This window comes from Monodon monoceros, unplaced genomic scaffold, assembly GCF_005190385.1.
Source record: "Monodon monoceros isolate NGI ecotype Baffin Bay Population unplaced genomic scaffold, NGI_Narwhal_1 Super_Scaffold_13, whole genome shotgun sequence".
NCBI lineage: Eukaryota > Metazoa > Chordata > Mammalia > Artiodactyla > Monodontidae > Monodon > Monodon monoceros.
Genome location: NW_021703769.1, coordinates 23,675,467 through 23,692,232, shown reverse-complemented (window position 1 = coordinate 23,692,232; position 16,766 = coordinate 23,675,467). Strand labels below are relative to the sequence as shown.

Sequence of the window (16,766 nt, the reverse complement as noted above, 5' to 3'; positions counted from 1 at the left end):
GTGTCATTATTAACGAACAGCCTCATTAAGACTGCCTCATAAGACTATTAACTACATGGAAGCTGACAATGATGGAGTCATTACATCACACATATATCATCTTTTTTTATAAGAACAATTTCTTACTGGCCTTAGTTACAAGAATAATTGTGCACTACCCGAACAATTAGTTTATTTTTATCTCACGGGTCTGTCTGTGCTTACCTGTGCCACTAGCTACATGTGGCTACTGAGCCCGTGAAACGTGGCTAGTCTGAACTGAGATGTGCTCTGAGAGTAAAAAACACACTGGATTTTGAAACCTTAATACAAAAAAAAAAGGAATTATATCCCATTAATAATTACTTATATTGATGACATGTTGGAATAACATTCTTGATACACTGTGCTAAATAAAATACATCATTAAAATTAACTTCACCTATTTCTTCCTACTTCTTTTCTTACTTTCTAAAAAACGTGGCTACAAGGAAATTGAAAATAACCTAAGTATGGTGGGGTGATGGGTTATTTCACTTGTTTTTGGAGTATTTTTATATTATACTCTAATATTCTTGAGAGACTGGTATAATACATTCTTATACTTTTTAAAATGTGATACACAGAAGCAAACACAAAATACCATATATAGCCTAATCAGTGACTAAAAGTGCAGGTTTATTACACTAAGATTGCATTAGCCTTTTTGGTGACAATAGTTTTTGCTGAATCCTTTTGAACTTACTGACAGTTTAGGCCCCTAAACTATTTTTCATTTGTATGCCCCTAAGACATATCTCCCTTGCTCAGGACCTCAGCATTAATTTTTTTTTTTTTTTTTTGTTGGTACGCGGGCCTCTCACTGCCGTGGCCTCTCCCATTGCGGAGCACAGGCTCCGGACGCGCAGGCTCAGCGGCCATGGCTCACGGGCGCAGCCGCTCCGCGGCATGTGGGATCTTCCCAGACCGGGGCACGAACCCGCGTCTCCTGCATCGGCAGGCGGACTCTCAACCACTGCGCCACCAGGGAAGCCCTCAGCATTAATTTCTTATTTGTTTATTTAGAGTTATGTCCAAAGCTTTACATTATCCCTTTTCAATTCTTTTTATTCAAACAGCCTATCATTTATGTTGTCAAGGTTTTTGTGGATGCTGATTTTTATCTTAAGATATCAATCCTGGAGCTTCCCTGGTGGCGCAGTGGTTGAGAGTCCGCCTGCCAATGCTGGGGACACGGGTTCGAGCCCTGGTCCAGGAAGATCCCACATGCTGCAGAGCAACTAAGCCCACGCGCCAGAACTGCTGAGCCTGCGTTCTGGAGCCCGTGAGCCACAACTACTGAGCTCACGTGCCACAACTACTGAAGCCCATGCGCCTAGAGCCTGTGCTCTGCAACGAGAAGGCACCGCAGTGAGAAGCACACGCACCACAACCAAGAGTAGCCCCTGCTCAACCCAACTAGAGAAAGCCCGCGCACAGCAACGAAGACCCAACGCAGCCAAAAAAAAAAAGATATCAATCCTGAACTAATAAATATGCTATTCCTAAAGGTAAAATAAAATAACCTAAGTGTTATATTTCTGTTGCATAGCAATGTTATGGATGCTGAACTTTGCGTTAAGTGTTGAAACATATTTCCCTATTTGTGTTGGTTGCTAAGAAGCTTAAACCCAAACTTTTTTTTTAAATGGAGGCTGAGAAGTCCCTTGATATGCCATCTGCAAGTTGGAGAACCAGGAAAACTGGTGATGAAATTCAGTCAGAAACGGAAGGCCTGAGAATCAGAACCAACAGTGTAAGTCCCTGTTGGAGCCAAAGGCCCAAGAACCAGGAACTCCAAGTCCGAGGGCAGGGGAAGACGGATGTCTCAGCTCAGGCAGAGAGTGAATTCGCCCAACCTCCCCACCTTTTTGCTCTATTCAGGGCCTCAATGGATTGGATGGTGGTCACCCACATTGGTGAGGGCATCTACTGATTCAAATGCTAATCTCTTCCAGAGACACCCTCACAGACACGCCCAGAAAAAAAATGTTTAACCAGATATCTGGGCGTCCCTTAGCTCAGTCAAGTTTACACATATGAACAAATGTTCATAGTAGCATTATTCTTTTTTTTTTTTGATGTGGACCATTTTTAAAGTGTTTATTGAATTTGTTACAATATTGCTTCTGTTTTATTTATTTTTTGAATTTTTTTTTATACAGCAGGTTCTTATTAGTTATCCATTTTACACATATTAGTGTATACATGTCAATCCCAATCTCCCAATTCATTCCACCACCACCACCCCGCCCGCCACTTTCCCCCCGTGGTGTCCATACATTAGTTCTCTACATCTGTGTCTCTATTTCTGCCCTGCAAACCAGTTCATCTGTACAATTTTTCTAGGTTCCAAATATATGCGTTAATATACGATATCAACTTAAACCCAAATTTGTACCCCATCCGCGATACAGATGATTTTATGTTCAGCCCAATTCCTGGATACCTACTTCTAAATTTATAATATTGGTAGACCTTACATACTCCTAACGATGCCCGAAATCTTTGTTTGAATGAGGCAAGAAATGAAATGGAATTAAATGTTCCTTTGTGTTTTCATTGCATAGAGGTTTCACTTCTACAACAGCATTTGTTTCATTCTGCTGTATTTGATTCACTCTTTACAGTTTACCACATATGTTCCCAAAAGACAGGTACTGGGTCTTACAAAAATTAACATTTGTATATTGCTTTACAAAGTGCTTTCACATCTATCATCTCATTTAAATCCCACAACAACCCTATGATGTATGATTACCAACTACACTCTACTAAGATAAGAAACTAAAGCACAGGGAGGAGAATTAATAAGCATGAAGCCAAGAGCTAGAACCCCAAACCAAGTTCTAGCACTAAGTGCTATGCTCTTTCTACCAAATTGCTTCTTTTATTCACCATTCTTTCCCACTCAGTGATCAACCTAGTTGGGTGTCCTGATCAACACATGGTGGGTCTTCTGGTTCTTGTTTTGTTTTCTAACAATAAAAATGAAGGAGTAGGTACAATAGAGTTTAAAGGAATCCTAAAAGGTCACAGGCACTCTTTCAATGCTTGCATCCATTTAACAAGTTTTTTGTTCAGTCTGTGCTTGGACACCTCCAGGGCTAGAGGAGTTCAGTACCTGCTGAAGCAGCCATGGCTCAATTAATATGAAATTTTGCCATCCATAATTTCTACCTGTTGGTTATGGTTCTCAGGCACATATCAGTCCAATTCTCCAATGTCTGAAGATAGCTGTCATGTCTACCACCCCATTCAAATCTTCCCTCCTCGAGCACTGCAGATGTGGCAGGGAGAAAAATGAGGCCCTGATGGCAGGGATACTTACACAGACACAGGTATTATACAAGATGCTCAAACAGTCCTTGGACATTTCATCACTTACTGAAAGTGAAAGGGGAATAACTGGTTATTTTTCTCATTGGAAAGATAGTGTAACAGAATTAAATTTTTGAACACAGAATTGTTCCTCATAATCCCCTCCAAGATGATTATTTTCCTTTTAGCATACCTCCTTCCAGTCCTTATTCACCAAAGAGTTTCATGGTGCCTGCATCAGAGCCTACAAACCAATTTGTACACTGCTTTTTGGTTTGATATAGTATTATGCTTATTATGTTCCACAGTCTTTATAATTTCAACCTGTTGTGGTGTTATCACTTAGTAAGCCATGTTCCTTTATAGCTTGATTAGAATTATATCCAGGGTTTTAAAAATTTTGCTATTTAAATAGGCTAGAAATAAACAACATAACATATAGTCCTTTTATGCTTGTGTTGAACTGGTTCCCTAAGATACATTTCCAAAAGCAGAATTACGAGAATCCAAAGTAATTGGATTGATGTTGTAAATTTCCACTGAAAATTCTACTAGCAGCAAACAAGGATGTCATTTTTACTACAGACTCAATGTGTTTTGTTCTGTTGTTATTTACGTTGGGTACCAATAAAGAACTAGTTACTTCTCTGTGAGCAGGAACAGGAGAGTACGACAAAAAGGAAACTAAATTTTCAAGTCCTCAAAACTGGGAGATGATAAAATTGAGTATGAACCATGGGTAAAGTGTTTTGTTTGGCATTACTTTTATTTTTAAAAACTGTTTGCATTAATTCCTATGCTGCCACAAACTCTAAAATGTTAGGCTTCCCTCCAAGATCCCAGTGGGCAGCCCTGCCAAGCTAGCTTGACCAGAAGGGTTATCTGACATAATCTTGAGACAATGCAGATGTCCTGTAACCCTCATCACCACTTTTCAACCTATGGGGGCTTTTTGGTTTATTTATTTCATGACTTCAGAGCAGGCTGGAACACCAAATCAGTATATCTCAGTACTTCTAGACCTTTCATTTTCAAAGGGAACTGGAATTCACTCATTCATCTAATATTTATTCAGCATCCACTCTAGAGCAGATACAGAATATACAGTGGTTAGCGAAAAAAAAAAAAAAAAAAAGACAAAGCCTCATGGAACTTATAAATCTAGTGGGGGAAGAGAGAATAAATAAGTACACCAACAAGTAATTACAAGATGCTACCTGCTATGAGGGTAGAGGACATGAAGACCAATTTAGATAGGATACAAAGCTGCGACATAAAAGATGAATATGAATCCTCTTAACCACTACTACACATACAAACAAGGCCTTACATAATATGTCATGTTGATGTTGGGAGGAAAAGTTTTTAGTTAAAAAAAAAGTGATATTTGTAGTAGAGCATTCATCAGATGTTAACTGATCTCTGGCTTTTAATGCCAAAGTAAGTGTACTTACTCATTTTTTTAAATTATCAACTGACTACCTAAGAATAATATTTGCAACATGTGTAAGTTATAGAGAATAATAATAGAATAATACCCATATACCTACCACCCAGTCCAAGAAATAATGTGCTACCCTAAGCACAAATAAATTACACATTCTGGTAATGACTGAACTTTTCACAAAGAGCTTATATCACTTTTATAACAACAAAAACAAGACAATAATTAAAAAAATAAAACAAATGATCTTACCAGGCTTTTCCTTACTCTCTCAATTAACTATATGAGAAATAAGAATTTGCAAAGAAAACATAAAAGCTGAAACCAAGGACTATTAGAAACTACAAAGATGCAATTCTTTTAGCCCAGTAATTTTCACACTTTTTCTTTTAAAGCACTAGACTTATATTTCTACCAAGTATAAAATAAAGAGAGCTGCTTAGTTAGGGGCGGAGAGTGTCCTACAGCCGAACATAAGGCATGTCCTCATTGTTAAGAGTTAGGAAGGGAAAGAAGAGAAACTCCTGGGAATTACCATCATAACAGGAGGTTAGGAAATGAGTACCAGTGGCTGATAAGTATACTTACTTTTCAGTTTCTGTCCCCGAATAGAGATTGTAGGCCTCATAAGAATTTCTACAAGGAGCTATAAAAAAAAATTGGATAAAAGCTTCAAAATTCAAAGCACAACTTACAAAACAGTCTTTGCCATGACAACTCATGGCCCAAATATCTGTCAGGGTACTGCAAGACCCTCTTGGTTCCAACACAGGCAGAAGGCAGTGAAGTTCAGGGAAATGAGCACTGTACCAAGAGTCAGGAAACCTGGGTTCTAGTTGCAGCTCAGCCACCTATTCCCCATGTAAACTCGGGCAAGTCAGTGTCCCTCCATGGCCTTGGCTCTCATTTTTAAAAATAAGAATGTTAGATTAGTTAATCTCTGGGGTCCAACGTGGCTTTAATTTTTTAAAAGCTGCAGAACATTTTCACTATGATTCCTCTTTTGCTTTTAGAATATTTGTGTTCTTTTTATAAACATAAGTTTATAAAAAGAATCACAAAAGGTATACCATAAACTGTTAATACTGATTTCTACAGGGGGCTGGGGAGTATATGCATTCATTTTTCATACTTTTAATACAACACATAATTCTGTTTAAACTGTTTACAATAAATATGCATTTAAAAACCCATTCTGTTGAAACAAAGGACAGTTTATAATGATAAAAGGGTCAATCCATCGGGACGGTATAACAATTATAAACATATATGCATCTAACAACAGAACCTCAAAATACATGAAGCAAAAGCTAACAGAACTGAAGGAGACAATTCAAAAATAATAGCTGGATAATACCCTACTTTCAATAATGGATAGACAATGAAGTAATACCAAAAATACAGAAGACTTGAACACTGTAAACCAACAAGCTCTGACAGCTATAAAGCATTCTGACCAGCAACAGCAGAATACACATTCTACTCAAGCACACATGGAATACACACACACACACACACACACACACACACACAGGAATACTACTCAGCCATAAAAAAGAATGAAATTTTGCCATCTGCAGCAACATGGATGGACTTGGAGGACATTATGCTAAATGAAATAAGTCAGACAGAGAAAGACAAACACTGTATATCACTTGTATGTGGAATCTAAAAAAGTAAAACACAATAGTGACTATAATAAAAAAGAAGCAGACTCACAGATACAGAGAACAAACTAGTGGTTACCAGTCGGGGGGGGGGGGCAATATAAAGGTGGGAGAGTGGGAGGTACAAACTAGTAAGTCTAAGATAGCCTACAAGGATGTATTGTACAACACGGGGGATACAGCCAATATTTTACAATAACTATAAACAAAGCAGAACCTTTAAAAATTGTGAATCACTATATTGTACAACAACTATACTTCAATAAAAATGCAAAAAATAAATTTCGCTTAAAAGAAGAAAAAGGGAATTATCTCAAACCAATAACCTAATCTTTCACTTCAATTCACTGGAAAAAGAGGTGCAACACAAAGCCAAAGCAAGCAGAAGAAAAGTAATAAGGATTAGAATGGAAACTAATTTAGCAGAGAACAGAAAATAACAGAGAATATCAACGAGATCACCATTGACCTTATAGAAAACAAGAACTACCTTCCTCCTGATGAATACTTTTAACTATTATATATAAAGCCACACTAAGCATCTTTGTATACAAAGCCTTATCTCATTTTGACTTACGTCTTCATGAGAGATTCACATAAATGGAAACAAGAGGGCAAAATGAATAATGATCTTTAAGGTTTTGAGGCATACTACACAAATGCTTTTGAAAAGAGATGCCCCACTTTTCACAGTCATCCAAGAAAAGTATAAGATATTCATCTGCATAGGTTATTATATTTAAAATAAATTCTCTTCAAATAGAGGATGGACTATGTCAATGAATAAATTAGAAGTCCCTGAATGCCAAGTGATGGATCTTACCTGGGCCACAGACATAATTCATGTGGTCTACATCTACTGAAAGGCTGGAAGATTCTACATAAGAATCTAGATTTCCTACATCCCTGAGGGCAAAGGTCAATAGGAATGGAAGCCATTTCCCCATAAAAGCAGGCATGCACTCTCCAGTTCATCCTAGTCCCTGAAGTCATTTAATTTATGCAGATCTCCATTTTTTTTCTTTTTTTTTTTATAAATTTATTTATTTGGCTGCACTGGGTCTTAGCTGCCACATGCGGGATCTTCATTGCAGCATGCGGGATCTAGTTCCCCGACCAGGGATTGAACCTGGGCACCCTGCACTGGGAATGTGGACTCTTAACCACTGGACCACCAGGGAAGTCCCAGAGAGACATACCTGTTACTTTGTACCTTAAAAAAAAGGGGATATATATATATATATATTTTACAATTTTATTAATTTAATTAATTTATTTATTTTTGGTTGTGCCGGGTCTTAGTTGCGGCATGCATGTGGAATCTAGTTTCCTGACCAGGGAACAAGCCCTGCACTGGGAGGCGAATTCCTAACCACTGCGCCACCAGATCAATTTACATAAATCAATTATTCCAGTGTAAAAGCTTTGGTGCTTCAATATATGTGAATACCACCGAGCTTCTAAAGATGAAAATTCTGGGGACTTCCCTGGGGGTCCAGCGGTTAAGACTCCACCTTCCAATGCAGGAGGTGTGGGTTCAATCCCTGGCTGGGGAAGATCCCACATGCCACGTGGCCAAAAATAAAAAACTATGTCTGTAGTGATAGTTACTCTGTAACTCTGTAAATACACCAAAAATCATTGAATTGTACAAGTAAAGCAAGTGAACTGTATGGTATGTAAATTATAACTCAGTAAAAATTTTTTAAAAATCATAAAAAAAGATGAAAATTCTGAAATGTTTGCTATAAATTGTAAAATGTTTCCTACCTCCCATTTCAAGAGTTAAATTCCCAAGCCATTAAGTAGCAGTAGTAATAATAAACAACAACTTACATCAACACCTCCAAACAAATCAAAAATATAAGTATTTGGATAAGTGGTTTCTTGGGTAAGTTTCCTCTCTTCAGTAACAAATGCCATAGCCTCCATGGAGAGAAGAGGAGAAATTTCCTAGTGAAAAAGGATACAGAAAGACATTCAGTTTAGCATCCAACACAAACCAGACACCAAAACACCAGTTTGCATTTTAGTCACAACTTGAACTCCCATGAGGTCAAAGACAATGAACCATAAAAAAAAATCTTACAGAAAAGCTGATACAATAAAAGTTGTTGTAATAGTAGTAATAGCTAACTTATTAAATGCTTATTATGTACCAGGCATGGTTCTAAATACTTCATCTATTACCTATTTTAATCCTCACAACCCAATGATATAATAGTAATTTATCAGCCCAATTTTACAGATAAGGAGACTGAGATACAAAGAAGTTGTCAATGTCATACAGGGTATGTGACAGAGTCAGGACTTAAACCTAGGAAGTCTGGCTCCTGAGTCTGTGCTTACAAAAGAAAGCAGAACTATTTGGGGTGAAACAGGAGATAGGATAGGAAGAATATAATAGGGCCCTACTCATTATGCTCCCTTCTCAGGAACCTCGAGGGAAGATGGAACACAGTGGGCTAGATCAGTAGTTCTCACACAGTGATGAGCATCAGAATCATCTGAAGGGCTTGTTAAAACCCAGACTGCTGGGTCCCACCTGCAGTTTCTGATTTAATAGGTCTGGGGTGGGGCCTGACAATGTGCATTTATAATAAGTCTCCAAGTGATGCTGATGTTGGTCCAGGTACCACACATCAAGAAAAAGCAAAAAAAACAAAAAGAAAAAGCAGAACCCTCTCTTATGGATAACCTATTATATGCCAAGCACTGGGTTTCTATACTTTAGCCCATTTAATCTTTAAAACAATTCAGTGAAGTGAGTGTAGTTTTACAGGTGAAAAACAAAATCACAAAGTTGTACAAGATCACGTAATTAGTAAGTGACTGAACTACTTTCTCTGGGTTTCATTTCTCTCATTTATAAAACTAGAATGTAATTCTGCTGGCAACATGGTACAATGGAAACTGGTTTCAGGAATAAGACAAATCTGGGCTCACAGCAATAATAGCCACGTGACTTTGGGCAGGTTATGCTGAGTCTGTTTTCCCAACTGAAAAAGGGAACAGAGAAGACATCTGGATTTGCCTGCTCAGTATCTCCTTTTCTCTTCCTCAGGCAACAGCCCTACTTCTGTGGAGGAACATGAGGCCACACACAGATGTCAAGATAAGAAATGGACAGCCTAACTCTATTTGGCCCCTCAGTTCACATCTGTGCTTTCCGATTATGTGAGACAATAAAAGATCTTTTTCGCTAATCTGAGTGGGTTACTGTTACCTGCCATCAAAGTATTTTGGACTAATAAACTAATACCACCCATCTCACAGAGTTATCATAAAAATTAAATATGCCTGGTACACAGTACATTTCAAATAAGTATTTGCTGAGTGCATAAAGAAATGATGATCACATAGCAAGCACTCAAAATATTAATTTCCCTCTTTCATCTACCTCATATCTCAGAGATTTTGCAGGAATCAAATGAAATAATGCCTTATTCCTTGCAAAATGTTTTCAACCAAGTGTAAGACACTATTTCTATCCTAATCAGACTGTGAGAAGATCAAGAACACAAAATGCCTTCTTTTTAATTAAACTTTTATTTGGGAATGATTTTCAACTTACAAAAAAGTTGTATAGACAAAACATCTCTTCTATTTTTTTAAAGATTTATTATTAATTAATTAATTTATTTATTTCTGGCTGTGCTAGGTCTTAGTTGCAGCATGCAGGATCTTTGTTGAGGCACGTGGGATCTTTCGTTGCAGTGTGCAGGTTTCTCTCTAGTTGTGGCGTGCGGGTTTTCTCTTCTCTAGTTGTGGCGCGTAGGCTCCAGGGCACCTGGGCTCTGTAGTTGTGGCACGCGGGTTCCAGAGCACGTGGGCTCTGTAGTTTGAGGCACGCAGGCTCTCTAGTTGAGGCACATGGGCTCAGTAGTTGTGGCAAGTGGGCTTAGTTGCCCTGCAGCATGTGGGATCTTAGTTCCCTGACCAGGGATTGAACCCGTGTCCCCGCCAGTGGTAAAGGCGGATCCTTTACCACTGGACCACCAGGGAAGTCCCAAACGTCTCTTCTCAAAGGTACAGACTAAACTTTTTGGCCCTATTATATATACATATTTTTTTTTTTTGTGGTACACGGGCCTCTCACTGCTGTGGCCTCTCCCGTTGCGGAGCACAGGCTCCGGACGTGCAGGCTCAGCGGCCATGGCTCACGGACCCAGCCACTCCGCGGCATGTGGGATCTTCCCAGATCGGGGCACGAACCCATGTCCCCTGCATCGGCAGGCGGACTCTCAACCACTGCGCCACCAGGGAAGCCCCTGGCCCTATTATATTTTTAAATGACTTCTTATGCGATATAACAAACAGAACTTCACCTCTGAAAAACATTATATCGTTTCATTATGATCAAATATAACTTGCATGGGTTTTAGCTACATTAGAGCCAGTAATCTAAATTCAAAGTTGGACCCACCTCCCCAAGCTGAAGTCTGACCTACTAAATAAGAAACTCTGCCGGTTGGGCCCAGGACTCTGTTTTAACAAGCCTTCCAGGTGACTCTGATACACACTCAAGATTGAGAACAACTGCCCTAGATGTCTATGCATTCTTTCCAACCCTCTCCCAACCACCAGGCCCAGTCCCTTCATCTTTATATGCTAGTCATAATTATCAACAGCCACAAGGCTACTTCTTGAACCTTCAGCAAAATGGGATCTTTTAAATCCTGTTGAAAAAGAAGGTAACCTAATCCCAGGGCACAGGCCTCCTTAATTAAGCAAGCACTGATACAAAACAAATGTGAATAAAACCCAAAAGTATATACACAGGAAACTTAATGGTGATTATCTCTGGGTGGTGGGGGATTATTGGTGATTTTTATTTTCTTGTTTGCACTTTTTCTGAACTTCCCAAATTTTCTATAGCTTATGCAATAAAAACAGACTATTTTAAAAAGTAGGCGGAAGAAGAGAAAAAAAACAGACATCTTGTATCATCTGGAGACCCTGAAAGCAGTCCCTCCAAGTCCCCTAACAGTTACCTTGAGGATGTTCTGGCACTCAATGAAGTCACTGTGGAGGTGGCTGGTTGCATACAGCTTAAGGAGCAGCTGAGGAATTCCACTCCATTTGGACTGTTTGTCCCTCTCCGTCAAAAAAGTTTCAGTGAACTGTGACGCAAAAGAAAAAAAAAAAAGAGGAAAAGTTTACTGGTGAGGAAAGAACTACTAGCATATACAGCAAAAGGGAGCAGCTGGCTCCCAAACCCACCCAGGACAAATAATTCAAAGGTCTTTCTAGAAACGTTCAGAAGTTCCCCAACAGCCTGCAAGATAAAAGTCCAGCCCCCTGCTCATGATACACACCCTTCCTATTCTATCACCTACCTACTTTCCTCTCTAGCTTCATCTCTTTCCCAGTGCCCGCTCTAGGCTCCAGATGTACATGTTCTCTCTCTGTGCCTCTCTGCACATGCTTTTCCCCTGCCTACAGAGCTGTGTACCTGTATATATGGTATGCCACCTGTGCGGGGAGAAAATAAACCTAAGGTCGGGGCAAGGTGGGTAATTATTTACACACACCCATATACAGTTGACCCTTAAACACACGTTTGAACTGTGTGGGTCCACTTATATATGGGATTTTTTTTCAATAGTAAATACTACAGTACTACACAATTGGTTGAATCCACAGGTGCAGGGAAACTGCAGGTATGGAGGGCCGACTCAAAGCTATACAAGAATTTTCAACTGTGGAGGGTCAGTGCCCCGACCCCCTGTATTGTTCAAGGGTGAACTCTACCGCCACAGAACATCTTTGGATGTCTTTTCTACCCAGAAAGCTCTTTCTCCTAAATGCAAGCCAAAAAACCAGAAATTTTCCTTGATAGGCCTTCCCCTCTCTCCTTTCTAAGAGTCTGGGGCCTTATCTAACATTTATCATATTGTATCATAATTACTGGCTCATTTGTCCCCCCCTCCTGTAGACCACAAGCTCCTTCAGAGTAGGTACCAAGCTGTGTTTATTGTGCACACCTTCTTTCTCTCAAAGAATGCCAGACACAGATCAGACACTCAGTAAATGTGTGAAGGCATGAGCAATAGCCTAGTCTAATGACAGGTTCATTAATCAATATGGCAGTGTCTACTTTGGGGACACAGCATTATCAGGTGCCAGAAGTCAATTATTTTCATGTACACTTGTCCCTCAATTAGATCAAAAGTTCACTGTAATTTATTACAGGACATGCACGTCTTCAATAACATCTTAGCCTATCTGGACGCATATCAGTCCTATGACCTTGAGCAAGTCCCATTATTCTTCCTGAGCTTGTTTTCTTAGATTGTAAAAATAAGATAATACAGGGGTAATGGGAGGTAATGAGATGTTTGTGAAAGTAATTTGTATTAGGGTGAACCATAGGAAATTACCACTTCCGTAGGTCTAAATGATTATCAGAAATTTTATATACTTCAAGCAAGCTCAAATCAAGGCAAGCCCCAGAACTATGAAAAAACATCTTTCCCTTCCTTGAAAGGAAAGAAAGAGAAGATGATAATGGTTTCATGGGACTCAGCAAAAGCAGTGCTTACAGACAAATTTATAGTTATAAACATTTATATTAAAAAGGAGAGAGGATCTCAGATGATCTTATCTTCCACAATAAGAAACCAGGAGAAAAAAGGAATAAACCAAACCCAAAGCAAGCACAAGGAAATTAAAAAGATCATTGCAAAAATAAGTGATATAGAGAAAAGAAAAATAACAGAGAATAATCAACAAAATCAAATTTGGTTCTTTGAAAAACCAACAATATTGAAAATAGTTACAGTGACCAACTCACACTGACTCAACTATATTCAGGAATGAAAGAGGGGACAATACTACCAATTTTAAGGAAATAAAAAGGTTTACAAGGAAGTACTAGGAGCAACTGTATGCCAACAAACTACATAACTTAGATGAAATATACAAACTCCCAGAAAGACACAAACAACAGAAACTGACTCAAGAAGAAACAGAAAATCTGACATACCTACAACAATTAAAGAGATCAAATTAGTAATTTAATAGGAAAGGAAGAAAGGGAGGGAGGGAGCAAGTAAGGAAGGAAAGAAACTACCCACAAAGAAAAGCCTAAGTCCAGATGCTTCACTGGTAAATTCTACTGAACATTTAAAGAGAAATTAGCAAATACTTCACAGACTCTTCCATAAAACAGAAGAGGAGGGAACAGGTCCCAACTCATTCTATGAGGCTACTATTATCCTGATACCAAAACCAAACAAAGACATTAGAAGAAAACTTATAGAACAATATCTCTGATGAATATAAACACAAAAACGCCCAGCAAAATAGCTGATCCTTGAACAACATGGGGGTTAGGGGTGACAACTGCCCATACAGTTGAATTTTACAATCAGCCCTGTATCAACGGTTCCACATCCACAGACTGAACCGCAGATCATGTAGTACTGCAGTAAGTATTTATTGAAAACAATCCACGTATAAGTGGACTCATGGAATTCAAACCTATTGTTCAAGGATCAGCTGTGCCAGCAAACCAAGTCCAACAATATGTAAAAAGGATTATACAACAGACAAAGCAAGATGCATGTCAGGAATGCAAGGTTGGGTCAAACATGAAAACTAATCAATGTAATCAATCTGATAAAGGGTGTTAATCAAAATTCCACAGCTATCATCATAATTAATGGTGAAAGCCTGAAAGGCAAATATATTGTAAAGGCTGAGGATCAACCACTTAAATAAGCTATATGAAGATTAAAAGACAAAAAATTGTAAAGTCAACTGTAACTATAATAAACAATAAAGGGATAAACATAAAGATATAAAACTATGACATCAAAAACAAAATGTGAGGGAGAGGAGTAAAAAAAATGTAGATCTTTTAGAATGCATTTAACTTACATGACTATTAGTTTAAAACAAGTCAATACAGTTAAAAGTCAACATATATGAATGTCATAGTAACCACAAATCAAAACCTAAAATAGATACACAAACACTAGAGAAAAAGGAACATAAGCATGCCACTAAAGAAAATCGTCAAACCACAAAGGAAGAAACTAAAAGAAGAAAAAGAGAACAGAGGAGAACTACAAAAACAACCAGAAAACAAGTAACAATAGGGACTTCCCTGGTGGTGCAGTGGTTAAGAATCTGCCTGCCATTGCAGGGGACACAGGTTCAATCCCTGGTCCGGGAAGATCCCACATGCTGTGGAGCAACTAAGCCCATGTGCCACAACTACTGAGCCTGAGATCTAGAGCACGCACGCCACAACTACTGAAGCCCACGTGCCAAGAGCCTGTGCTCTGAAACAAGAGAAGCCACTGCAATGAGAGGCCCGCGCACTGCAACAGAGAGTAGCCTCTGCTCACCGCAACTTGAGAAAAGCTCACATGCAGCAACGAAGACCCAACGTGGCCAAAAATAAATAAATTTTTTTAAAAAAGGAAAGAAGGCCCTGATTGTTTAAAAAAAAAAAAGTAACAATAAGTACATACAAGGCAGTAAGTACATACCTATCAATAATCATTTTAAATGTCAATGGACTAAATGCTCCAATCAAAAGACATAGGGTGGCTGACTGGATAAAAAACCAAGACCCATCTATATGTTGCTTATAAAAGACTCATTTCAGAGCTAAAAACACACCTGAAAGTGAGGGGATGGAAAAAGACATTTCATGCAAACGGAAATAACAAGAAAGAATACTCATATCAGACAAAACAGACTTTAAAGCAAAGTATATAACAAAAAAAGGGCATTATATAATAGTAAAGGAATCAACAGAAGAGAGAATATAACACTCATTTACATATATTCACTTAATACAGAAGAACCTAAATACATAAAGCAAACATTAACAAACATAAAAGGAGAAGTTGACAATAACACAATAACAGTAGGAGATTTAACACCCCACTTACATCAATAGACAGATCACTGACACAGAAAATCAATAATGAAACAGTGGTCTTAAATAACACATTAGACCAGTTGTACTTAATAGGTATCTACAGGACAGTCCATCCAAAAAAAGAACACACATTCTTTTCAAGTGCACATGGAACATTCTCCAGGAAAGACCACATGCTAGGCCACAAAACTAGTCTCAACAAATTTAAGTGCATAGATAATTATGTCAAGCATTTTTTCTGACCACAACAGTATGAAACTAGAAACCAATTACAAGAAAAATGGGGAAAAAACACAAACAGGTGGAGACTAAAATAAACTACCAAAAAACCAATGGGTCACTGAAGAAATCAAAGAGGAAATCAGAAAATACCCAAAGAATGAAAATGGAAACACAACATTCTAAAATCTGAGATGCAGCAAAAGCAGTTCTAAGAGGGGAGTTTATAGTGATACAGGCCTATATCAAGAAACAAAACAAAAATCTCAAATAAAGAACCTAACCTACTATCTAAAGGAATTAGAAAGAACAAAGCCCAAAGTCGCAGAAGGAAGGAAATAAAAATCAGAGAGGAAATATATAAGAGAAACCAAAAAAAAAAAAAAATAGAAAAGATCAATGAAACCAAGATCTAGTTTTTTTTTTAAGATAAAACAAAACTGTTAAGCCTTTAGCCAGAAAGAGAGAGGACCCAAATAAACAAAATAAGAAATGAAAGAGGAGAAATAACAACTGATATCACAGAGATACAAAAAAATCACAAGCGAATATTATGATCAGTTATGTGCCAACAAGTTGGACAACCTAGAAGAAATGGACAAATTTCTAGAAACATACAACCTTCCAATACTGAATCAGGAAGAAACAGACAATCTGAACAGCCTGATCACTAATAGTGTAACTGAATTTGAAATTTTAAAAACTTCCAGCAAACAGAAGTCCAGGACCAGACAGCTTCACAGGAGAATTCTACCAAACATATAAAGAAGAAATAATACCTATACTCAAACTATTCCAAAAAATTGAAGAGGATGGAACACTCCCAAATTCCTTCTACCAGGCCACCATTACCCTGATATCAAAACCAAAGACACTACAAAACAAAATTACAGGCCAATATTTCTGATGAATATAGATGCAAAAATCCTCAACAAAATACTAGCAAACCGAATTCAACAATATATAAAAGTGATCATACATCATGATAAAGTGAGATTTATTCCAGAGATGCAAGGATGGTTCAATATCCGCAAATCAATCAGTGATACACCACATTAACAAAAGAAAAGGATAAAAAATCACATGATCGTCTCAACAGATACAGAAAAAGCATTTCACAAAATTCAACATACATTCATGATAAAAACTCTTGTCAAAGTTGGTAATACAGAGAACATATCTCAACATAATAAAGGTC

The 16,766-nt window shown here is 38.1% G+C and overlaps 1 protein-coding gene across 3 annotated transcripts in view; it reads right to left on the bottom strand.

Moving 5' to 3' along the window:
- Nucleotides 1-16,766, bottom strand: part of TRPC4AP (transient receptor potential cation channel subfamily C member 4 associated protein) — a 77,910-nt gene that overhangs the window by 43,235 nt on the left and 17,909 nt on the right. For all 3 annotated transcript variants that reach the window (XR_003793365.1, XM_029222224.1, XM_029222225.1), the window contains exons 2-5: nt 11,445-11,573; nt 8,287-8,403; nt 5,372-5,429; nt 3,350-3,405 (exon numbers count right to left, since the gene is read on the bottom strand). Coding sequence is in view for 2 of the 3 variants with exons in the window: in XM_029222224.1 (XP_029078057.1) it covers nt 3,350-3,405; nt 5,372-5,429; nt 8,287-8,403; nt 11,445-11,573 (360 nt within the window). In the remaining variant the exon portion in view is untranslated. The remainder of the gene's footprint in view (nt 1-3,349; nt 3,406-5,371; nt 5,430-8,286; nt 8,404-11,444; nt 11,574-16,766) is intronic.